The sequence below is a fragment of the Natrix helvetica genome (assembly GCF_964273705.1).
Source record: "Natrix helvetica genome assembly, chromosome: 3".
Classification (NCBI taxonomy): Eukaryota; Metazoa; Chordata; class Lepidosauria; order Squamata; family Natricidae; genus Natrix; species Natrix helvetica.
Genome location: NC_138549.1, coordinates 57,647,603 through 57,673,000, shown reverse-complemented (window position 1 = coordinate 57,673,000; position 25,398 = coordinate 57,647,603). Strand labels below are relative to the sequence as shown.

The following is a 25,398-nucleotide window of genomic DNA, read 5'->3' as shown; positions in this document are numbered from 1 at the left end:
CAAATGGGAGCAGACCACGTCGGACCAGTGGGTTCTTCAAACGGTCCGCATGGGTCTCACTTTAGAATTCTGGTCCCCCCCTCCCCGCCACTTCATCCGGTGTCCAGTTCCCTCAGGGTTAGTCAAAAGATCCCTCATGGAACAGGAGATAAGGCACCTCAAGGAGATCAGGGCCATAGAACCTGTCCCAGCAGGCCAGGAAGGAAGAGGGTTTTACTCCATCCTGTTTCTGGTCCCCAAAAACTCAGGAGGGTGGAGGGGGATATTAGATCTAAAGAGGTTCAATCACCACGTGACATATCGCAGGTTCAAGATGCAGTCCCTCCAGTCCATCTTGGGGTGCATCAGGCCAGGCGATATACTAACGTCCATAGACCTCAAAGAGGCCTACCTCCACATCCCTATCCGCAAAGCCCACCGCAAGTTCCTGAGGTTCTCTTACGCGGGCCTCCATTACCAGTACCGGGCAATGCCATTCGGCCTGTCATCAGCGCCCAGAACATTCACAAAGGTTCTCGCAGCCGTGGCGGCTTTTCTACGGTCACGTCCGGTCAGACTCCACTGTTACCTAGACGATGTTCTCATTCTGTCATCATCGCATCAACAAGCTGTCAGCGACCTAGAACACACCATGCAGGCGCTCCGGGACCACGGGTTCACCATCAACCTGGAAAAAAGTCATCTCGTTCCCACGACCAGACTGAAGCATCTAGGGGCCGTCATCGACACCACCTCGTGCACGGTATCCCTCTCCCCGGAAAGGGTGGCCAGCCTTCGGGAGATGGTCGTTCAGGTGCAGCAGTCACGTCTAGTCAAGGTGGTTCAGCTCTCACAGCTCCTCGGCAAGATGATCTCGTGCCTGTCAATCGTGCCTTGGGCGAGACTTCACTCCCGTCCCCTACAGTGGCTCCTGCTTCCATATCAAAGAACAAACGAAAGCAGCTCAACAAGACTGATTCCAGTTCCAGCAGAGGTACGTCGCTCTCTAAAGTGGTGGTTGTCTCCGGCCCTGTTAAAGGGGTCGCCATTCAAGGAGCCAGTCAGGCTCACCATCACAACGGATGCCAGCCTGTTCGGTTGGGGGGCCCACTGCCACAACCAGCTCGCACAGGGCAGGTGGTCCCCTTCCGAAGCCGCTCACAGCATCAACTGGCTGGAGCTGAGGGCAGTCAGGCTTGCGCTGAAGCGCTTCCAGAGCACCGTTCAGGGCCACCACGTGCGCATCATGACAGACAATGTCGCCACCAAGGCGCACATCAATCAACGGGGGAACGCACTCCAGATCCCTGATGAAGGAGGCGGAGCTCTTGGGTCGATGGGCTGAGAGGTATCTCCTTTCTCTTCAGGCGGAGCACATCTCGGGCACGAGCAACACCCAGGCGGACTGGCTGAGCAGATCCACAGTCGACCACTCGGAGTGGCGTCTACATCCGCTGCTGTTCCAGCAACTGTCCCAGAGGTTCGGCCTCCCGCTGGTGGACCTGTTCGCCACCACGGCCAACGCGCATCTTCCGCGGTTCTTCACAAGGTTCCACGACCCGAGGGCGGAAGGAGTCAACGCGCTGCACGGCCCATGGCCGAAAGGTCTGCTTTACGCTTTTCCCCCGCTACCTCTTCTTCCCAGAGTCATCAGGAAGATCCTAGCAGAGGAGGTGGAGGTGCTGCTGGTAGCACCGTACTGGCCCAGGAGAACCTGGTTTGCAGACTTGGTGAGTCTTTCGATCACACCACCGTGGCGGATTCCTCCACAGGACATCTCTCTCAGCCAGGGGGCCCTTCAACATCCAGAACCCCAGTGGCTGCAGCTGGCCGTCTGGCACTTGAGAGGGATCTCCTAAGCAGAGGCAAGTTGTCAGACAAGGTGATTGGCACCATCCAAGCGTCACGACGGCAGTCCACGACGCGCATCTACGACGCCACTTGGAAATCCTTCGCCAGCTGGTGCACGGCTCATGGTACGTCTGCGCCCCTTGCTTCGGTTCCTGTCATCCTGGACTTCCTGCAGGAAGGTTTGGACAAGGGCCTGGCTCCTAACACCCTGAGGCGCCAGGCGGCAGCCCTGTCAACCATCCTCTCAGTTGAGGGCTACGCATCTCTTGGCCGGAATCCGACCATCCGCAGTTTCCTCAGGGGAGCGACCAACCTGAGACCCCCAGTGGTCCACAGATACCCATCTTGGGATCTCAATGTAGTGTTGCGGTCCCTCATCGGGCCCCCGTTTGAGCCCATTAAGACGGCCAGTCTCAGACACCTCACATTCAAGACGGTTTTTCTGGTCGCTATCACGTCTGCTCGTCGCATATCGGAACTGGCTGCCTTGTCAGTCAGAGAAGACTTGTGTCTCATTCGTAACGACAGAGTAATCCTGAGGCTGGACCCTTCCTTCATTCCGAAGGTCAATTCCTGGTTTCATCGGGCGCAGGAGGTGGTCCTTCCGGATTTTTGTCCGCATCCTCGGCACCCGAGGGAAAAGCGCTGGCACATGCTGGATGTGCGCAGGACTATTCGCAGATACATCAAGCGCACGGCCAGTTTTCGGAAATCCGAATCTCTATTCGTCTCCTTTCAACCAGCTTCTCAAGGCAAGAAGGTCTCTTCATCTACCATCGGCGGATGGCTGCGAGCCTGCATTGCGCTTGCCCACGTTTTACAGTCCGTTCCTGTGCCTCGCAATATCACAGCACATTCGACTAGAAGCGCCGCCACCACAGCTGCCTGGTCTACACAGGCACCGATTGAAGAGATCTGCAAGGCGGCCACCTGGACTTCTCTGTCTCCATTTGTCCGAAATTATAAACTGGACAGTTTTGCATCGGCGGAAGGGGCCTTTGGGAGGCGTGTTCTTCAGGGCATCCATACCAGCGGAGCGACCCTGATGGCTGAGCCTTCCCGCCCTAGTGACAGTTAGCTTGGGCATGTCCCTTCTTTGGACTCTCCAGAGCAGCGCCCTGGAAAATGACCATTGTCTTACCTGAAGGGTCCTTTTCAGGGCGCTGCAACGGAGAGTCCACCCCGCCCTGGGGTCTATTCTCCGCTGGTGTTTGTGAAGTCACAGTGTTGTTTGTTGTTTCTGTTATTGTTGTTGGACTATTTTTGACTTGTTCCATATTAGACTTCCAGTTGAAGTTTCAGCGCGCAACTGTTCCACGTCTTCATTGAATAAATCTGAGGAGAGTCAGCACCAGAGGCATGGCTTAAAGTTTCAATTCAGTTCTGGGCAGATTGGCTGTGTTTAACCCTTCTTTGGACTCTCCGTTGCAGCGCCCTGAAAAGGACCCTTCAGGTAAGACAATGGTCATTTACAGCATATGACCACAAAGGACCAATCAAAAGCTGTTAAAAACCAAACTGTTCACATAAACTCTGCAATTTTATGTATATTCTGGTTTAGTTCATTTTACAAATGAGTTTATGCAAAAATTTGCAAATTAGCTAGAACTCTTTGATCCAAAATGAAGTAGAAAACAAACTTCTATAGGCAGGGTGCAGATTGGAAAGACAGTTTGGATATGCCTTGAGCAATCAGGAATAATTTTCTCCCCCCCCTCCCTTAACTCAATATGAATGGTTACCCCAAGTCCTGTCTCTGTGTGTGTGTTGATGTGTGTGTGTGTATAAAGATATATATATAAAAATAAAGGAACAATGTCTGCAAGTATTTATGAAACTTGCAGTCATATTAAAAAAATGGGAAGATTAGTTAATTTTCTCCCAAATCAGTAAAGATTCTTATTTCTCACAATTTTGTATTACATGAAATTGAACAAGCTTAATCCACACAGAAATGGCAACTGTAAATGCAAATATGTAATTCTTTCAAAAAGTAAATATGGGATGTACTTTAAAAAAACACCATAAAATACACAGGAGGCCTGATTCTGAACCAGTACATTTATTTCCCTGAAAATGAGGAAGCTTTCAAAAAAAGAGAATATTCTGAGCAAGTTTCATCTACTTCCCTCAGTAGTACCAACTATGCCTGGAAGTTATAGTTCATTGCAAGATAAACTAATTTTGGCAAAGCAAGCATTCCCTTGGTATTTTATTTTTTCAGTCTTTCATTTTCTGGTAGGATTAGAAAACGGGGAAACTTTTCTGGGTGGGGGAAATTGGTCTTCCTACCTTCTATGAATTGCATAGGTAGATGAGGCACACATTTATTCACATATTTCCACTTACATGTGTCCATAAACTACTTATAATAGATTTTTGGTGTGGGTGTAAAGCAATGAGAAGAAAGGTGGTTTTCTAGGGAAGAATTGTTCATGAAAATAACTGGCTGTATTGTCTAATTCCTACAGTGGAAAAAAAGAAGGAAACAATAACAGAATCAGCAGGCCGACAACAGAAAAAGAAAATAGGTAATGCCAAATGCTGAAGTTTGTGTGTTCTGCAGAGTAGAGAAGAGAAAAGAGAAGAGAATTCTTTATTGACCAAGTGTAATCGGACACACAGGGAACTTGTCTCTGGTGCATAATAAGCTCACAGTATACATATAAACAGCAAGTAATAGGTCAAAGGTTATAATCATAGTTATAATCATTAATCGTAAGTTACAAACAACAATTGATAAATCATAAGAAACCAATAGAAGATAGTAGGAAAAATGAGAAGATGAAAAAAAAGACAGTGCTGTGGGAATTAAGTGTTCAGCAGAGTGATAGCAGGGGAGGGGGGGGACTATCTTTATGTCTGGCTGTTTTGGCATGCAATGCTCTGTAGCAGCGTCCTGAAAAAAAAGAGAAGTTGAAACAGTTTATGTCCAGGATGTGAGGAGTGTGTAGATAATTTCTCAGCCCTGTTTCTGGTTCATGCAGCATACACATCTTCAGTGTAAGGCACATGGGGTGCAATTGTTTGCCAAACAGCTTGCCAAACTACCAGTTGGCAGAATATCAAGAGTGGGCAGTAAGTGGTATCTAAACAGGATAATAGCAGCGGCTACAAAGAGATGCATGCAGCCCTTGAGCTGCCTATCCATGTTTTTGGTTTATGTTTTTCCCTGTATTAAAACTGTATAAGCAGTGATATTGATTCTGGAATGTAATCATGGAGTTCAATTTATACATGAAAAATAGTAGTGATCTTCCATTTCCAGTTGGAAGTTTTCATATAACACAGTGTTTATCAGTGCCTAAAAGGTTTTGAAGAAAAGGGGACTCCATTGCAATGTATACAAAGTGTACTTTGTATTATAAACACCTTTAGGACATGGGTAATTGATCTGAATCTTCAGACTTCCCAATATGCCTCTTTGTTTTATCATAAAGTGCTTTAGATAATACTTGGCTCATTGGAAATAAGTTTCTGATTTTGTAAATTGATTGTAAAACATTTTTAATGCTTTTCAGAGAGGCAAGAAGAGAAATTGAAGAACAATAATAGAGATCTGTCGATGGTGAGTGTTACAAAAGAGTCTGGTCCTGTTTAATAGAATTATGAATGTGGTCGTAAGTTGAGGACTATCTGTACAAGATATGGGTTCAGACTTCTTCCCTCTTGTATAAGTAATCCCAGATTACTTCATCTTTCGGGTAATCTGGGATTACTTATACAAGAGGGAAGAATTGCTGGGTTACCTTAGTTTAGTTATCTTGTTTGCTGGGTTATATTATAGGTCATATAATCATTCAGTAAAGTTTGATCCCTTTGGTCAAGTTGTTATTTGTAATCATTCTGGTACCATAGGAAGTACCAGAAACTTAATGACAAGAGTTTTATCTCTTCATAACTTCCATAGGAACACCTCATATCTTGATAGTTTTATTATAGAGAGAGAGTATTGAGTACTTTTAGGTTTTTTCAATGCACCTTTTTAACAACCTATAACTATAACTTTACAAAATTGAAATCAACATTCTAAAAAACCAATATTCTTAATACATTTTTCTCTTAATTTTAATCCAACACATAATAAATTGTCAAATGTAAATAATCTTATATTTATAAAGCTACAGTATTTCTTTACTCAAATTTAATCTAATCCTCAAATCCTAAAATGAAAAGCTGATTTTCAAATTGAGCAGTTTTTGAATAAAAATAATAGCTGCATTTATCACAAGAGGTGAGAAGTAACCAGATTAAGCTATTTCTTTGTGTTTCAATCTTATCTGTTCAATAGGATTTAGTAATGATGAATATTAATTTACATAGTAAAACCAAGAAGCAGATATTAGAGATACGCACAATCTACAATAAAAATATAAAGACTGGATATAGTTTTTTGGAATGGAAGAGAAATAATCCATGAATGTTTAAGGGAATTTGTCAGAATCCACTGTAGAAATTGGGCATCATTTTAGAATCAAGAGTTAGAAAGGACCAATGAGATCATGGAATAGCCCGATCTGTTGAGCAGAGGAAGCCAACGTTCTGAATTAAAGCATCCCGAGACACCTGTGCTGTCTGTGCTTATCTGGTGAAGAGAATTTGTGCCTCCTTGGGTACTTGATCTGTTGGTCAAACTGTTAAAAGGAGGTCAGGACTTATTCTCTCTCATTCCAAAGGGGCAATACAGATTTAAGTTACAAAAATTCAAATTTGGAATGGCTGTTAGAAAAGTTAGAAAACAGACCTTAACAGAAGTGTTGGGCAGTTAGTTAGCATGCTGGTGGGCTCTCCTTCACTAGTTACCCTCAAGTAGAGGCTACTCTTTCTGGAGTGTTTTACTTTGGATCCTACACTGAACAAAGAATTGCAGTGATATGCTAAATACAGTAGCCAGTCCAAATCTGTGATACTGGGCTTTCTGCTTTTGTGGTTCAGCTTAACTCAAATATTCAAATCTCTCCAGGTGGAATCATCAGATTTTATTTGGGGAAACATTCCTAATGAGATTTAACTATTCTGACTTTTCTGACTTTTAATCTATTCTTTTTAAAAACTGGGAGCAAATAAACATTTGAGGTTCACAAATGCTCAGTTCCCAGGCCAGGACTGGAAACAACCCTGTACTCAGTTCCGAATTTTTAAAGTATCCTCGATAGCTCATTATTATAATATTAGTTGAAAAACAACCAACCCTCAATACTGTACTATCTAGCCAGTATAATCCTTCTTTAGATTATTACTTTTTAAATAGAAGAGAATGAATTAGACAAAATAGGGCAGCAAGACTGGGATTGGATTATATGATCATATGATGGCAGATTGTTTCATGATCTTATTTAATGCAGTGGAATTTACTTTTAAAGCCATAAATGACTTGAGAGTAAACTACCTGAATGAGCATGATACATGGTTGCTGTGGTATATTTGGTGCCAGGCAATTTTAACATTAACTGTTGCATTTATGTTTCTTTTAAAAGATTGTTATAGCTGCCCATCTTAAAACAACTCTGGGAGGCTCACAACAATAACACTATAAAAACCATAAACTTACCCCCCTTAAAAAAACAATTTCTCAATCAACTTCCCAGGGTGCTCTAAGATTTATCTGTAGACTACCACTTTTATACCACTGCCTAGTGAAAATCCAGGTTTTAATGAGCTTCCAGAAGGCTAAGAGATTGCTTTGTAAATCCCTTTCTTCCCTCAGCTTCTCCTTTGCACTTTGGATTCTTATTTATCAAATAGTAATGTTTTCACTTTTTTTATTACAGGTTCGCATGAAGTCAATGTTTGCCATTGGTTTTTGTTTCACTGCTCTGATGGGAATGTTTAATTCCATGTAGGTGATTATTGGTACTGTTTTTACTTTAAAAATGAGGGATTCTTGGTGCTTTCTGAACTTAGTTGCTTTTTTGCAGACATTTCATTAGGTAACATCAGTGGTAATAGGAAATTGGATTTGCTTTCAGTTTATATTCTGTCTAGTGGCTTGCCCTGTCAGTGTTGATGGGGGTGGTCTTGAAGGTTTTTTGGTTGTGCTGTTTACTGTTAGCACAGGTGGGCAGTCTGGGAAAAGGACACTTATGCAGTGCAGTTCCTTGATTTGGATATAGTTTACTTCTTGATTGTTAGTCTGATGGTAAACTTGCTTTTAACCTGTGTTCATCTAGGTCAGCGATGGCGAACCTTTTTTGGCTCACGTGCCATAAGTGGGGGGAGCGCAGGGGAGTCGTGTGCGGGTGTGCCGCACCCATAATGCAATGTGCAACACCCCCACAGTGTGCATATGTGCACTACAGGCACGACCCCCCCCATTTTTTGCATGCTTTTTTCGCCTTCCCCAGGCTCCAGAGGCTTTATAGGAGGCTGGGGAGGGTGGAAGCAGCCTCCCCCGCCCCCCTGGAAGCCCCCCAGAGGCTTCAGGGACCTTCAAGAGGCTTCAGGGACCTTCAGGACGCTTCCCTGAAGCCTCCGGAGCAGTCAAAACGAACCTCCAAGCAAATCGGAAGTCCATTCCTGAATGTCCGGTTTGCCCGTAGGGCTGGTTTTTTGCACTCCGGAGGCTTCAGGGAAGCTCATGAAGCCTCCGGAGGGCCTCCAGGGGGGCGGGAGAGGCTCGTTTCGCCCTCCCCAGGTTCCTATAAAGCCTCTGGAGCCTGGGGAGAGCGAAAAATGGCTTTAAAAAGGGGTGAACTCAGCTGGCCAGCGCGCGCATGCGCGCTGGCCAGCTAACAGGACAGCGCCTCGTGTCCCCTGACAAATGGCTCTGCGTGCCACCTGTGGCACACGTGCCATAGGTTCGCCATCACTGATCTAGGTGTTGATTGCTGGTAGGGAGATGTTTTGGTCTTTTTTGTTCCCCTTTTGGCTTCTTAATTATCTCTTTTGCACAGTATATGCATATTGTTAATGTCTATATGTCTATTGATGGCCAACAGCAAGAATCCTTGCTATTGTTGACTGAGGTTTGATTCTTTGCCTTGATGTTGGTGGACTTCCAACTGCCAGGAAGTTGCATGAAGCATGTGCAGGCGCGTTGGTTCGAGCCTTGCTCTTGCATTGCAGGTGTGCGCCCTGTGGGCAGAAACTTTGAAGAATGAACTGAGAATTGCTGATTGTGGGGATTTTGCGGGATGGTGGTTGAATAAAGACTGATAAGCTTTCGCCTAGCTTATATTGCTTTTGCCCCAACCCTGGGTCATAATATGTCTCCAACTGAGGCACACCCATTGCACTGCATAGACTTCCTTTTCCCAGTCTGCCCACCTGTGCTTGGCTTTGCAGATTTTTTTAGAAGTGTAGTTGTAGGAACCTTACAGATTCTTTTGAAGGGCAAGGTACCTACCGCAACATTGCCTGGATGACAAAAGGCTTGTTCGGATCAAGGTGGTCAGCAGCGAAGAGTTGTTTGAATTTTTCAACTCCATGGACCTTTTAAATGGTTGGTTTGGTCAGGGTTTTTTTTTTTTTAAATATATTTTTATTGTTTTTACATTTAAAACAATGCAATGCTGCGGGGTCAGGGTGATCATATATTCACATTATGTACAGCTGGTTTCAACCATTAACAGTTATTCTACTTAATACATTGTCTATCCTTCTGTTCGATCGCCATATATACATTTGTTCCAGTCTTGTCATCTTAACTTATACCAGTCATAAAATCTATTCCATACCTCAAAATATTCTGATTCCCCTTTATTTTTAAGTTCCAAAGTGAGCCTATCTGCTTCTGCACAGGCCAACACTTTTCTGATTATATCTAGCTCTGATGGTGTATTTTCTTTTTTCCAATGCTGTGCATAGGTTATGCGCGCTGCAGTCAGTATATGTATAATTACATAGAGTGTATCTTTCTTAAACCCCTCCGGTATTATGCCTAGGAGAAAAGTTTCTGGTTTAAACATAATTTGTTCTCCCACCATTTGTTCTAACCATGATTGGATCATTTTCCAATATTTTTTTGCCTTATTGCACGTCCACCACATATGGTAGAAGGTGCCTGGTGTTTTTTTACACTTCCAGCAATTTGGGGCCAAATTTTTGAACATTTTAGATAGCCGTGCTGGCGGGAGATGCCATCTGTAAAACATCTTGTAAAGATTTTCTTTATACGCCGTAGCCAATGTTAATTTCTGATTAAGTATCTAAAGTTTTTCCCACTTAGCCAATTCCACATTGTAACCGAAATTTTTCGCCCAGGCGACCATGTTTTCTTTGACATGTTCTTCCTCTAGTTTATATTCCAACAAAAATCTATACAGCACTTTGATCAGTCTGTTTTCTGTCTGTATCAACAGTTTATCTAATATTGTGTAGTCTTTGGCAATACCTTTGTTCTTCCTATCCTGTGCATACCTTGATTGTATCTGTAAATAAGACCACCATTCTACTTGTATTCCTTGTGATGTCAATTCTGATCTAGTTTTGCTCTCCCCCTGCCTGTTCAATAGCTCTTTATATGTGACTATAGTTTCCATGTTAATTAAATTTGGGTGTATGTATGCTTCCATCATAGATAGCCAAATAGGTATTTTAGTATAGTGGTCATGTTTAATTTTATTCCATATGATTAACAGAGATTGTCTAATGTAATGTCTACTAAAATATTTGTGTGCAGATCCTTTTTCATACCAGAGGAAGGCATGCCAGCCTGCTTGGAGGTCATGACCTTCCAATTTGAGTAATCTTTTATTTCTCAGCGTTATCCATTCCCTTAGCCATGTTAATATAGCCGCAGTATAATAGAGTTCCCAATCTGGTACACCAAATCCTCCCTTTTCCTTAGTGTCTTGCATAGCCTTAAGTTTTATTCTTGGTTTTCTTCCCTGCCAGATAAATTTCGAAACCAATTGATTCAAATCTTTAAAGACACCTTTTTCTAATTTAATGGGTATGTTCTGAAATAGGAAAAGAAATTTGGGTAGTATATTCATTTTTATAACTGCAATCCTGCCCATCAGGGACAGTTGTAGGTTTTTCCATCTTTCTAGGTCCTTCTTAGTTTTATTAATCAGATTGGTATAGTTGTCTTCTTTGATGGTCACACACCTCGCAGATAAATGTATACCAAGATATTTGACTTTTTTGACAATTTGGATACCCAATTTCTTCGTTAACTCCTCTTTTGCTTTTGATTTCATATTTTTAGTCAGCATTTTGGTCTTTGTCATATTTATCTTCAGACCCGCTATTTTCCCATACTCTGTCAGTTTCTCAATGTTTTGTACCAGATTCCATAGGATCTTCTAGCACAAACACTAAATCGTCCGCAAAGGCCTGTAATTTAAATTGCTCCTTTTTAATTTCTAGTCCCTTTATCTGTACCTCTTTACATATATTCCTGGCTAGTACTTCTAGGGTTAGTATAAACAACAGGGGGGATAGGGGGCAACCTTGTCTTGTACCCTTCTGGATTACAATACTTTGTGTTAGTTCACCATTGATTATTATTTTGGCTTTTTGGTTTGTATAAATTGCTCTGATCGTGTTTATAAATTTGTCTCCACAATCCATATAATCTAATTGTTGGTGCAAAAATTCCCAGTTGATATTATCAAATGCCTTTTGGGCATCGAGAAAGATTAGTGCAACCTGTTTATCATTGTGCACTTCATAATATTCAAGAATGTCCAACATAATTCTCATATTGTTTTTAATTTGTCTTCTGGGGAGGAATCCGTTTTGGTCTGTATGGATGAACGATGTAAGAAATTTTTTCAGCCTTTCTGCTATTATTGAGGCAAAGATTTTATAATCTGCATTTAGCAGTGATATTGGTCTGTAGTTTTGTATAAGCACCTGGTCTGTATCCGCCTTAGGTAATAGTACAATGTTAGCCTCCGTCCATGACAACGGTGTCTTCGCCTCTTTCAACACAGCGTTGTAGACTTCTAACAACGTTGGGACAAGTATATCTTGGAATTCTTTATAAATTTCCACTGGCAACCCATCCGGCCCTGCAGCTTTATTATTCTTTTGTCTTTGTATGGCCTCGGTTATCTCTGATGTTTTAATGTCTTCATTGAACATGTCCTTAATCTCCTCTGGTACCTTTGGCAGATCTGACTTTTCCAAATACTGTAATATTCCTTCCTTTGTATAGTCTCGGTTTTCTTTATATAATTGATCATGTCCGCCCACCCCCACCCCCTTTTTGGTCTTAAGCAATTTGGTGATTGGCAGGGAACCTTGCGCGAACATCAGAATAAATTACTGGTATAAGTTTAAGAAGCCAAGAAAACTGCAGCTGCTTTCTCATGTGAAGAGCTTCCCATTCGAACACAGCCCGAACTTTTTCTGGGTCCATCTCTACCCCTTTGTGAAAAATATGGTATTCTAAGTAGTGTAGTTTGGTTTTGTGAAATTCGCATTTTGAGAGCTTCTCATACAAATGCGCTGTGGAGTTTTTCGAGGACTGCCTTAATGAGTTTTACATGGTCTTCCATGATTTTGGTTTAGATTAGAATGTCATCAGATAAACAAGGATACCTTTATGGAAGTGTTCATACACCAATTTTGTTGTATACATGATGTACAATGACAGTAAAGGCTATACTATACCACTTCATTTATTAACTGTATAAACACAGCAGGTGATCCTTGTAAGCCAAACAGAAGGACTCGGAACTGGAAGCAGCCCAGAGGGTAGTTGAAAGCAGTTTTCTATTCATCTCCCTCCCTGATTCACACCCGATAATAAGCAAGTCCCACTTAGTGAAAAATTTTCCCTTTGCCAAATAGCTCAACATGTCTTTCATCAGTGGCAAAGGGTACAGATTTTCTACACCAATGGCATTTAACCCATGGTAATGCATGCATAACCTTAGAGAGCCATTATTATTCTCTCTGAATAATATGGTGGCTGCTATGTGGGATTTCACCAGTTAGATGAACCCCCAGGTTAGATTTTTTTCAATTAAGGCTCTGAGTTCCTCTAGTTCTGGTGTTATGGAGTAAAGTTTAGGTTTTGGCAATTTGGCTCCGGGCAGTATTTTGATGGCGCAGTCTGTGGGACTGTGGGAAAGTACGTCTGCCTATCACTTGCTAAAGACCTTCTATAGCCCCAAGTATTTTTTAAGGTCTAAGTTTTTAATTTTTATAAATTTGTACAGGGGACATTTAATTCAATTTTAATTATGTATATTATTGATTGTATGGTTTTTAAATTTGTACCTGTACACCACCCCAAGTCCCTTCGGGGAGAGGGGGCAGTCTAGAAGTCTAATAAATTATTATTATTTATTATTTTTGGGAATAATGTTAGCTACTTCCTCACATTCACTGGCTGATACCATCCTTCTCCTTTCACTTTCTTAACAAATGGCAGGCAGTTGGCCTAGTTCCACTTTCACTCTCTTCTGGGTTTTTCTGGCAAATACTTAATTTTTTTTCTTCCAGTTAATAGAAGGACTCCACTTTTGTAGCCAAGTGAGACCCAGCACCCAGTTCTCATTTTCATCTGCACTGGTTCCATTATAAAAGTTGCAGGGGCTTCCCCCTCTACAATGCCATTAGTAAGAAAGCTACAGGGGTATTTAGCTGCCTGAGGTGGATCCCAAGTTTCTCCACTACGCTGGGAATAAGTAGGCATCTGGTACACCCAGAGTCCAGCAGAGGTGTCATTTTGCCTTGGGCCTGAGGAAGTCACTAATAATTCTACCTGGGCTACCATCAGTATCACAGGGCCACTTACTAGTGGGTCATTGTCTTCTTTGCTGTCTGGCCCCATCTGGAGTGGGTGCTTGCCACCTCTTGGGCAGCACGGGTGGAGGCATCGGGTTCTCTCCTGAAGTCTTTGATTGGGTTCTAAGTTGGCTGCCCCAGGTTCCCTTTTGCTTCCTTGGGTTCTCAGTTTTTTGTTTCATCTCGGGATTCTCTCCTCTACTTCCCGGTCTGCTTGTTAGCCTGGAGGCTGCTTTCTTCCAAGTCTCCATCTTCTCTTGTTCCCCTTTGGGAATAGATATGTTTGCAGTCCCCCCAGTAGTTGATTCCTCTGGGTGGATTGAAATTGCAGTTCTGGGTTAATGTCAGCCCTACCACAGCTTGATCTTCTAGGAAAGTAAGATTTGACTCCATTTATGGTAAAAAGAATACTTTTATTAAAAGCCAAGTGATTGCAGTAAATCAAAGACAGAGGGTTTTTGCATGAAAATTTCCCAGCTAACTTTCCATTTCTCATTCCATCCCCCCTCTATCTCTCGTTTGTCCAGTCATATTCAAATAAGTTGTTTTGGTAACTGTCTTTGCAAAAGCGGGCTAGATCTTGAGTGTTTCTATCCATTTCCCAAGCCCATGACCTTGAGATGACGAACCGATGTCTCGGGATGGCACTAAGCTTAGTTTCTGTACCTTCGTTCTTTGAGCTTCCTCCCCCTGTAATTTATGACAACATGCCATCTAGCGAAGCAGGGCTGGAATGAAGGATGGCAGTTCTGAGACAGAGCATGAGTGACTGAGCAGAGAGCCTCTCTGCCCAGGAAGAGACATAACCAGCACACAACATGAAGTTAGGCAAAGTCCTTTCCTGCCACGGCTGCTACTTGCTGTTCAAACAGGAGCAGAGTCCAAGAGGACCCCCAAGTTATAATTTTGTTGATGTTGTACAGATACTCTTTACTTTTGCTGCTGTTCAGGGTTGCTACACTGTGTTTCTGCTCATCTAAATTCAGTTCTTACATGCTTCTCTTGTAGAAGGTTGGGTTATTGCTTTAATAGTGGAACACTTGATTTGCAGGGTGGTTTTTCTGTACACACTTTTGTTTCTAGTTTGCCGTCGTAATCTGATGATCAGGATGTCTAGGAAGGATAGTGAGATGTTGTTTTCTTCTTTCTTGGTGAATTGAATTCCTTTGAAAATATTGTTGATGGTTTTGTGCATGTTTTCTAATTGGCTCTTTTTTATAGTGAAGGTGGCATCTATATCTGATTCATATTTTGGGTTGTATTTTTGGAAGGGCTATCACTTCCAGATATTGCATTACAACTTCCGCTATGAGTCCTGAAAGTGGTGATCCCTTAGGTCAGCGATGGCGAACCTTTTTTGGCTCGCGTGCCACAAGTGGGGGGAGCGCAGGGGGGTCGTTTGCGGGCGTGCCGCACCCATAAGGCAACGCGTGACACCCCCCCAAGTGCGCATGCGTGCACAACGCGCAACCCCACCATTTTTACATGCTTTTTTCGCCCTCCCCATGCTCCAGAGGCTTTATAGGAGCCTGGGGAGGGCGAAAAGAGCCTCCCTCACCCCGCCCCCCCGGAGGCCCGGAGGGTGGTTTGCTCGGAGGGTGGTTTTAAGCGCTCTGAAGGCTTCAGGGAAGCCTCCGGATGGTCCCTGAAGCCTTCGGAACGCTTAAAACGATCCTCTGAGCAACCCGGAAGTCACTTCCGGGTTGCTCGGAGGGTAGTTTTAAGCGTTCCGAAGGTTTCAGGGAAGCCTCTGGACGGTCCCTGACGCCTCCGGAGGGCCTCTGGGGGGGCGGGGGAGGCTCTTTTCGCCCTCCCCAGGCTCCTATAAAGCCTCTGGAGCCTGGGGAAGGTGAAAAATGGCTTTTAAAAAGGTTAACTCAGCTGGCCAGCGCGCACATGCGCGCTGGCCAGCTGACAGGGCAGCGCTTCGCATGCCCTGACAAATGGCTCCACGTGCCACTTGTGGCATGCGTGCCATAGGTTCGCCATCACTGCCTTAGGTGCACTTTTAATTTGTTGGTAAGTTTCTCCATCGAATTGAAAGTATGTACTATGTTTCCCTAAAAATAAAATCCAACAAGAAAATAAGCATGTGCATGTGGCCAAGGACGTTCACGTGAGGGGGCCGCAAGTGCTCACAATTAGGCTCAAGTGAGTGGGACCCCGACAGCCTGCAATGAGGCGAGTGGGACTGTGACTGTGTGTCAGGCGTGCCTCATTCAACATCCAAGAAAGAAAACCCCCAACTACATTTAATTAGAGAAAAGGTACTTTTACTGGATATGAAATTAAAACAGCTAAAGTGAAGCAAGATCTGAAGCAAAAAAGTGCGGACTTGTACATATCAAATGTTTACCCAAATCCCTCCCCCCAGTTACCCCGACCCAATGTCCAATCTTCAACTCCCAAAGTGTCATGTGGGGTGCATCTTCTTGTACCTCATTCAACTGGTATGCAGAGACAGTTGGCCTTGACCAAACCCAAACATGAGCCATCAGCATGCGCAGAAGATGGTGAAAATAAAACTCCCTATTCCGAGATATCTCCACCAGCACATTTCCGCTCCCAAATACCATCAGCCCACACCCTCCCTGTTACTATGGCAGCCGATAACAAGCATGCGAGATAGAGGCTTGAGATTCAGCCCTCCTGCAGAAAGGATGTTATCCCTAGAGGAAAAACAGAAGAAACATTAATAACAAAACATTCATATGCCACATCTGGGGTTTATCGTGGTATTTAGAATGAAACTTCTGCAAAAGTTTAGGGATCCTGACATCGGACTTATTCACCCACTCAGAATGGGAAGGACGGAAATGTTTCCAGGCCACTAAATACTGTATTTTCCCTCTTTGTTTCATGGAATAAGGATCTCCTTGACCTCAAAATGCTGTTCTCCCTCAATAAGGAGAGGGACAGGAGGAGGGGTATGGGCTGAACAAATTTAAAAAGTATGTTCCGGTTTCAATAAACTAACATGGAAAATGGGATAGATTCTCCTAAGAGTCTTTCGCAATTCCAACTGCACCATTACTGGGTTTACAATTCTGACAATGGGGAAAGGACCCACGTATTTAGGACCAAGTTTCTTTGATTTTTGGGTAGACTGAACTGGACAAGAAAACCCTATTCCCAACCTGGTATTCTTTTGGCTTCAACCTTTTTTTATCAGCTTGTTTTTTATGTGCTTGGTGAGCTTTGTCTAATGCTTTTTGAGTCATAGGCCAGAAACTTTGTAGCTGATTAATCCATTTGGATAAACACAGGTTTTGTGGTTTCTCCTGGGGCAATTCCAGGATAGTTACAAAATCCTGGCCAAACACTACTTTGAAAGGGGTCAATCCTATACTGCTATGTACAGAATTATTATACATGACCTCTGCAATAAGGCAAGAGATCGGCCCAATTATCCTGCTGATAATTGACATAGCACCTAAGATACTGCTCTAGAACCGAGGTAGCTCATTCACAAGATCCATTTGTCTGCAGATGGCGGAGCTTAGACCTTGGGTGGAGCCTATTAATTTAGGAACTCCTTCCAAAAGTGGGAGGTGAATTGGACCCCCCCCCATCTGAGATAACGCATTCAGGGCTCAGTGTAACCTATACACATGTAGGATAAACAATTTAGCCAGCGTTTTTGCAGATGGAATCTTGGAGCAGAGCACAAAATGCACTTGCTTGGAGAACAAATCCGTGATCACCCAAATGACGGTATTTCCAATACTCTGGCAGCTCAACAATAAAGTTCATGGATATCTCCTTCCAAGGGGCACTAGGTCTGGCAACATTTTGGAGTAGTCCTTGAGGTTTACCTGGTGCCAGGACAACTAGCAATGTAGGATTCTATGTCTTTTTTCAGAGAGGGCCACCAAAACTGTCTTTTAACCAAATGTAAGGTCTTTACAAAACCAAAATATCCAGCTGCTTTTGAATCATGGGCCTGTTGGAGGACAATGCATTTTAGACTAGCAGGTACATACAACTTGGCTCCCACCCATGCAATGCCATCCTGCATGGTGCACTCATTAGAGTGGGACTTGAACCATTTATCAGATGCAAGTGCCTCCCTCAGTCAGTTTGTTAGGTCTGTGGGCACATCTAGGTCCGCTTTCCCTTAGCTCCTGGTGACCACTGGGGCTGCTAGTTGTTTGGCAGGAATGACAGGATGAATCACCACCAACCTGGCACTGTTATACTGGGGCAGCCTGGACAAGGCATTGGCCATAAAATTCTTTCCTCCAGGGAGGTATTTCAGCGTAAAGTTAACCAATTAAAATATTATGCCCAGCAAACTTGTTTGGGTGACAGTTTCTGTAGGGTTTTTAATGCCTTGAGGTTCTTATGATCTGTCCACACCTCAAATGGGTGCTTGGCCTCCTCCAAGGAAATGCCGCTAGGTTTGTAGGGCCCATCGGACTGCAAAAGCTTCTTTTTCCCAAATTGCCCATCTTCTTTCTGTCTCAGTCAATTTCCGGGATGTGTGGGGACAAGGTTGCAGGTTTCCATCAGCATTCATTTGAAGTAATACTGTCCTTACCGCCACGTCACTTGCATCCACTTGGACCACAAACAGTGCATCCATGTCGGGGTATTTTAAAACAGGTTCAGTTGCAAAAAGTCATTTCAATTTCTCAAAGGCTGCTTGGCATTCCATCATCCACTTCAAGGGCTGACTAGGCCTTGGCTTTGCTTTTCCCTTTGATTTTAGGAGATTTTTGTAATTTACACCTAGACAAAGAGAGCTATCTTTCTTCTCTCAAAATAACATTGGCGCAGTCACTCATGGCCTAGCTGGCTGCATGAGCTCCAACTTTAGGTTTTTATCAATGAAGTTACGTAGCTCATCCAATTCGCATGGGGTCATCGAGTAAATCTGTGGCTTTGGAAGTTTCACCCCCAGGAGGATTGCTATGCTGCAATCAGTGGAGCAGTGGGGTGGGAGCTTATCGGAAGTCCTTTCACTGAATGTGCCTCTCTCTTTTTTTTGCCAAAAGTTTTTTAATTTTTTAACACACATATAATCCAAAGTATACCATTACATCTTAACAAAGTTTTGAATATTCAATACTATATCAATTCCTCTTACCATCAAGCCTCTTCAATATTTATTGGCTCTTCTACTTTCCATACACCATATTATAGTCTATTTCATCTTCAACTCTTCTCCTCTCCTGCTCTTCTCCCTACATCCTTTCTTCCCTCTGCCATCTTGCTCTTCTCTACTTCCCCTTGCTCTCTCCTCTCCCCCTTCCCTCTCTCCTACTCTTTCCCTCCATTCTACTTCTCCTGTCTCCTCTCTCTATTTATCTCCCTTTCATTCTCTATTTTACGTGATGTATTTCCACCTTTTAGTAAACCCCATTTAATATCAGTGGCATTGATAATTATATTCCAAAAGAAAAGAGAGAAAAAAACTATTTTCCATATTACTAGTTTTTCTTTTAAAAATATACTTTTATACAAATTCCATTTTTTTCCTCTGCCCCCCCCCCCAAAAAAAACCCTCTTTTGGGCGAAGTGCAAGATGGATTCAGGTTTCCAGCTTCCTCATAATACTGTTACATATTTATGCATCATTAAGTGCCATATTTTAGTCTCATATTGTGTATGTATGTGTGTGTGTGTATGTATACATCTATATATATGTATATATATGTGTGTGTGTATACATACATGCATACATACATACATACATATATATGTTGTTTTGTGCTGATAAATAAATAAAGGAAGACTAGTATAGATCCATTTCAAGCTATTTAGCTCTCATCAGCTAGCCATACCCTTACTGGGATTCAAACCAGGGCTGTATTACATATTAGGCAGTTGTATTAGCCACTAAGCCACAGGCTCTCCTCCTTATCAGCTGAGCCAGGGAAATAGGAATGTATTTGTGTTACAACCCCTGGTATGTCCAAATATGGGAGGGAGCTTACTACTCCCTCTTTCTGTCAACTGCCTAATATGTAATACAGCCCTGGTTCGAATCCCAGTAAGGATATGGCTAGCTGATGAGAGCTAAATAGCTTGAAATGGATCTATACTAGTCTACCTTTATTTATTTATCAGCACAAATACAACACAAATATAAAAAAGGCAACTGTTAGGGTTCTAAATACCATGCAGAAATAAATCATTGTCCAAGGCAAAACATCCTTAATGGTGCAATTTATTCCACAGGCATGTTAGTACGACTATGGAAAATTTCAACTCTGGAAGTACATTCTCTAAGTTCCCCTAGTTGAAAGTTCATGATCTCTCCCCACACCCACAAATCCATCACATGTTCCAATCATCATCTTCCACGCTGGCATGTACACCCATCTTCTTCCGGCCAGGTGTCGAGGTGCTGAGACAAAAGATGACCTTGGCTTCTACAAAAGAATGTCAACAATCCATTCTACAATCCTACTCCTTTCTATTCCCCCCTCCCAACTACTACACTATTGAAACAGCATAGAAAATTATAAGAAAGTGTGGCAGGCCAAAGATCCAAAAAAGAATATAATTACAGGCCTGACAGGCGGCCTCTCCTCAAAAGAAAAACGTTTCCTGCAAAGAGAATAACATAAGAGTTAACATAACAAAATTAACCACCTCTTCTCCACCCAGGGGAACCCTTTGACTTCTCGGGAAACTTCCCATTCAACTGCTTTACTAACTTCTCCACTTTTAGGTTCCCACTGTTCACCCAATTAGCTTCAGACCAAGGGTAACCCTTCCAATGCACTAAGTACTGTAAGCAACCCCTATTCAGCCTGAAATCTACAATTTTTTCCACCTCAGATTGTGTTTCCCCTTCCATCACTAAAGGAGGAGATTGAGCTTGGGTGGATGCTCTTCTGTTAGACCCAATTACTGGTTTCAACAAGCTACAATGAAATTCTGGGTCAATTTCCCCTAGACTTCTGGGTAGACTGAGTTGAACTGTAACTGAGTTAACTATCTTCACTATTGGGAATGGACCTAGAAATTTTGGACCCAATTCCTTGCTAAGCATTTCTAATCTTATGTATTTGGTAGATACAAAAACATTGTCCCCCACACGGTAGGGGTTTAGGAGTGAGCGACGTTGATCATCTTGCTTCTGGTAGGCTTCTGCCGCAACTGCTAGAGCCTTCTTCGTGTTCTCCCATCCTTTTTTAGCATGTCCATCCATTCACTCAAAGACATGAAAGAAGGAGGTTCTCTAGGCAACTCAGGCATGGCAACAACTTCCATGCCACTGGTAATCTGGAAACCCGCTAATCCTCTGCTGCTGTGGACCGCATCGTTGTACGCCACTTCAGCGAAGGGTAGCAAGTCCGACCAGTTGTCGTGCTGATAGTCCACAAAACACCTGATGTATTGTTCCACCACCGCATTGGCTCCCTCTGCTGCGCCGTTCATGCTGGGATGAACCTCTGAGCTCAGTTCTTGTGTGGACCCAATAGATCTCAGGACCTCTCTCCAGAACTTGGCTGTGAACTGGACTCCGCGGTCTGAAATGATCCTCTTGGGTACTCCATGCAGGCGATAAATGTCTTTCACAAACATTTTCGCTAATTCGTTTGCGGATGGCAATCCTGAGCAAGCAATGAAGTGTGCCTGCTTAGAAAACAAAACAATAACAGTCCAAATTACTTTATGCCCACTGCTGTCTGGGAGTTCCATGATGAAGTCCATTGCGACCTCTTCCCATGGCCGTTTCGGGCTCTCTGCTGCAGGTGCTGTAGGTTCTGGGCTCTTGGATCCAATCATCCACGGCTGGCCTTGTTCCTCCTCCGAGGCCTCCCCCTTAGTTGGACTCTTTGTCACCTTCAGTTGGGGATCCTCCTCTGGAGATTGTTTGCCCTTTTCCTCCTCCGAGGCCTCCCCCTTGGTAGGACACTTTGTCACTTTAAGTTGGAGATCCTCTTCCAGAGGCTGTTGGCCCAGATGACTTTGCTGTGCGGGCATCTGGGGCCCTCTCTTAACCACCGTGGCAATTGGTACACACGTTTGTTCTTCGGCAATTCCCTCCTCCGAGGCCTCCCCCTTGGTAGGACTCTTTGTCACCTTAAGTTGGGGATCCTCTTCCAGAGGTCGTTTGCCCAGATGACTTTTCGGTTCTGGCATCTGGGGCCCTCTCTTTACCACCATGGCGACTGGTACACACATTTGTTCTTCGGCAATTCCCTCCTCCGAGGCCTCCCCCTTGGTAGGACTCTTCGCCACCTGAAGTTGGGGATCCTCTTCCAGAGGTCGTTTAGGCTTTTCCCCCTCCGAGGCCTCCCCCTTAGTTGGACTCTTTGTCACCTTAAGTTGGGGATCCTCCTCCGGAGATTGTCTGCCCTTTTCCTCTTCCAAGGCCTCCCCCTTGGTAGGACACTTCCTCACCTTAAGTTGGGGATCCTCTTCCAGAGGTTGTTGGCCCAGATGACTCTTCTGTGGTGGCATCTGGGACCCTCTCTTTACCGCTGTGGTGGTTGGTGCGCACGTTTGTGGCATTGGGGCTGGAGCCAAGCACTCTGACGCTCTGTGGCCAAGTTGACAACAATGGTGGCATTTAATTGGGCCCCACGAGGAATGGAACCTAGTTACCTCTCTAAACTCAGGAACCGTTTCATCACACTGCCTTGCTCTCCAACTTGCAGCTGCCCCCTTGGTAAACCCTTCTTCCATGGTGGAGATTGCTTCTCTGTAGGAAGGTGGAGTAAGAACCTTTTGGGGCATTGCAGATGCACCTTGTCCCGCTTCCCATCTTGCAGGCCTGGCTTTGGTAATCCCTTCTTCCATGTTGGTGATTGCTACTCTGTAGGAAGGTGGGGTAAGAACCACTTGGGGCCTTGCAGGCGCACATTTTCCCGCCATCCACAATGCAGGCCTCTGTTTGGTAATCCCTTCTTCCATGGAGATTTCTTCTCTGTAGGAAGGTCTGGTAAGAACCTTTTTGGGCCTTGCAGGGGAGACTGGAACCGGTGGGGAGGTCAATCCCTCGGTTGGCCACTGCCCAACTTTCTGCCATGGTGCCATCTGCTGAGGGAGGGCAGGTGCCCACTGGCATCCCTCCCATCCATGACCTGGGGTTAAGACCCATCCCGGGGTTGCCTGCTTCACAGGTTGCAGCTCAACCAATGATGGCTGGCTAAGGGGTTTTACGTGCCAAGGACCCTCCTGCTGGCTTGGAGGAGTTATGGGCCAAGTAGGTGCCCTTTGCTGGCTTGGATGAGTTATGGGCCAAGTAGGTGCCCTCTGCTGGCTTGGAGCATTTCCCCATGCTGATGGCAAAGGAGTTGGTAAGTAGCATCTCTTCCATCCAAGTCCTGGGAGGAAAGCCCAATTTACTGCCCAATTTGCTTCATTTACTTGTTGCAGCCCCATTTGTGGTGGCTTGCAAGTGACAGATGCTGGAAAAATTCCTTCTTCCTGCCTCCTTTGAAATTCCCATTTTGAAAGGGAATCTTTCTTCCAGCTAGTTGCATGGTGATAAGCCATTTTATTTATTGCCGTCTGGAAGGAGCCCAAACCTCCGTTCTAAGGGTGTTTTTTTTTCCAATCTTGCTTCTAAGCTGGGGGGGAAGGAGGGGGAGCATGCACTCACAGTTTGCTGAAGAAGTTTTCTGAGATTTCCTTCGTCTTGTCGCGTCTCCTCCTGCATTCCTCCAGATGCAATTAAACTGGAAACAGCATTCCATTGCCTTTGAAGTTCCGTACTCCTCTTCTTATCACCAAAAGCTTCTCATTTATTCTTCGCTGATATTTACGCTGTCCCGGTCAGCATTGGGAATGCCGAGACCCCATCACCAGATCTTCCATCACCAGCCCTTCCCCCTTGATAGGGGGAGGGAGCTAGTGAAATATTTTTAAAGTAGAGAGTTGAAATAATGTTAGGGTTCTAAATACCATGCAGAAATAAATCATTGTCCAAGGCAAAACATCCTTAATGGTGCAATTTATTCCACAGGCATGTTAGTACGACTATGGAAAATTTCAACTCTGGAAGTACATTCTCTAAGTTCCCCTAGTTGAAAGTTCATGATCTCTCCCCACACCCACAAATCCATCACATGTTCCAATCATCATCTTCCACGCTGGCATGTACACCCATCTTCTTCCGGCCAGGTGTCGAGGTGCTGAGACAAAAGATGACCTTGGCTTCTACAAAAGAATGTCAACAATCCATTCTACAATCCTACTCCTTTCTATTCCCCCCTCCCAACTACTACACTATTGAAACAGCATAGAAAATTATAAGAAAGTGTGGCAGGCCAAAGATCCAAAAAAGAATATAATTACAGGCCTGACAGGAACATTAAAAATAAAAATATGGTTTTCTGCCTGGATGGTCTTCTGTGATGAGCCAAATGACAGAAAGAGGGAGTAGTGAGCTCCCTCCCATATTTGGGCAAACCAGGGGTTGTAACACGTATGTATGTATGTATGTATGTATGTATATGTGTGTGTGTGTGTGTGTGTCTGTGTGTTGTATTTGTGCTGATAAATAAATAAAGGGAGACGTGTGTGTGTGTGTGTGTGTGTGTGTGTGTGTGTGTGTATTGATTGGCATATTTCCAAGTTCTCCCTCCATTTTTTTTCTCTCTAGTAACTTTCCCAACTAATATTTTTCTTATATGTAACCCGGCATAATCATTTCACATTCCATTATTAATACATATCAACTGGCCTACTATCTTTATTCACCTTAATTAATCTATCTTTAATTCATTTTTACTTGCAATCGTTTATATACCATAACACATATTACTTTTCAGTGTTACAGTTAATTAAAGTTCATAATAACATATTCTTTACAAACATTCTCCACCTTCCCCCCCCCAATTATTATTATCTATGTGCGTATTTCTATTCTTCCTCTCATCTACCAATTTTTATTTTCCCTTCCATTTGTTTTTAAAGAATTTTAAATCCCAATCTCTGAACTTCTCCTTTCTCCCAGTCTTTTTTGTGACTTTTTGCTGTACCATTCGTCGTACCCTCTTCAGGATTTCCTTTTGTCTCCTCGACCTACTTTCCCTTTTTCTTTTCTTATTATATTTTCCCCCTGTAATGAACTCTTTTATTTCTTTCATCGTGCTGCCTGTCTGCTCAATTCTTTTCTCTTCCTTTTGTTTTTTTATTGGGACACGCTCTTCCCTTTTCATTGTGCCGCTATTAGATCCAATGAGATCCTTTATCCGCTTATTATTTCCCTCACTCTCTTGCTTTTTCTATATTTTGGCTTTCATTTCTGCTTTTTTCCATAATATCCAATCTATTATCCTTTCTCAACACACATGATTCATGCATATTTTTTAACATTTCACATATTTCTTTAAGATCCCACCCCTCCATAATTCCCGATTTTTAATTTGCTATTTTCCTTCTTCAAATCGTATCCCAATTCTTTACACTTCAAAACTCCCACTTTTTTCTTATCCACCAACTCCAGTCCAGTTCAAATGTTCCTCTTCAAACAAAAAAGGAAAAATATTTCATTGTAAAAGGACGTAGTCAAACAGCCTGTGCCCGATTCAAAGTTCCAAAGTCCTCACCATCAAAATCAGCTCTCGTTTTTGTTTCTGCCAGATAAGCGTTCTTTCTGGTAAAGATGTAAATGTAACCTTTAACTCCACAGAGACACAAAATGCAAATTGTAGCAAGGAGGCAGGGGAGGGGGTTTCTTAAATCATGTTGAAATTGTGTTGAAAGCAGACTTCCTGGTCTTTGGTGTTATACTCTGGTTATGAGCTTTTTCAGCTCTTAATTTCATTTCCTTTGTTACTGCCTGGTGATGGTTCTTCTTCTGGTAGGTGCCTCCGCTTCTTAGTTTGTTTGTTTTTTCCAGTCAGATATCTTAAATCTTAAATGCATTCTTTAATCTTTAACTCCACAGGAGCACCGAATACAAATTGTAGCAGA

At 43.5% G+C, this 25,398-nt stretch overlaps 1 protein-coding gene across 1 annotated transcript in view; it reads left to right on the top strand.

The window, feature by feature from the left end:
- The window catches only part of TMCO1 (transmembrane and coiled-coil domains 1), a 51,900-nt gene that overhangs the window by 20,586 nt on the left and 5,916 nt on the right, over positions 1–25,398 (top strand). Inside the window, exons 3-5 of the mRNA XM_081947149.1 lie at positions 4,302–4,361; positions 5,352–5,398; positions 7,602–7,669. Coding sequence (XP_081803275.1) covers positions 4,302–4,361; positions 5,352–5,398; positions 7,602–7,669 — 175 coding nt within the window. The remainder of the gene's footprint in view (positions 1–4,301; positions 4,362–5,351; positions 5,399–7,601; positions 7,670–25,398) is intronic.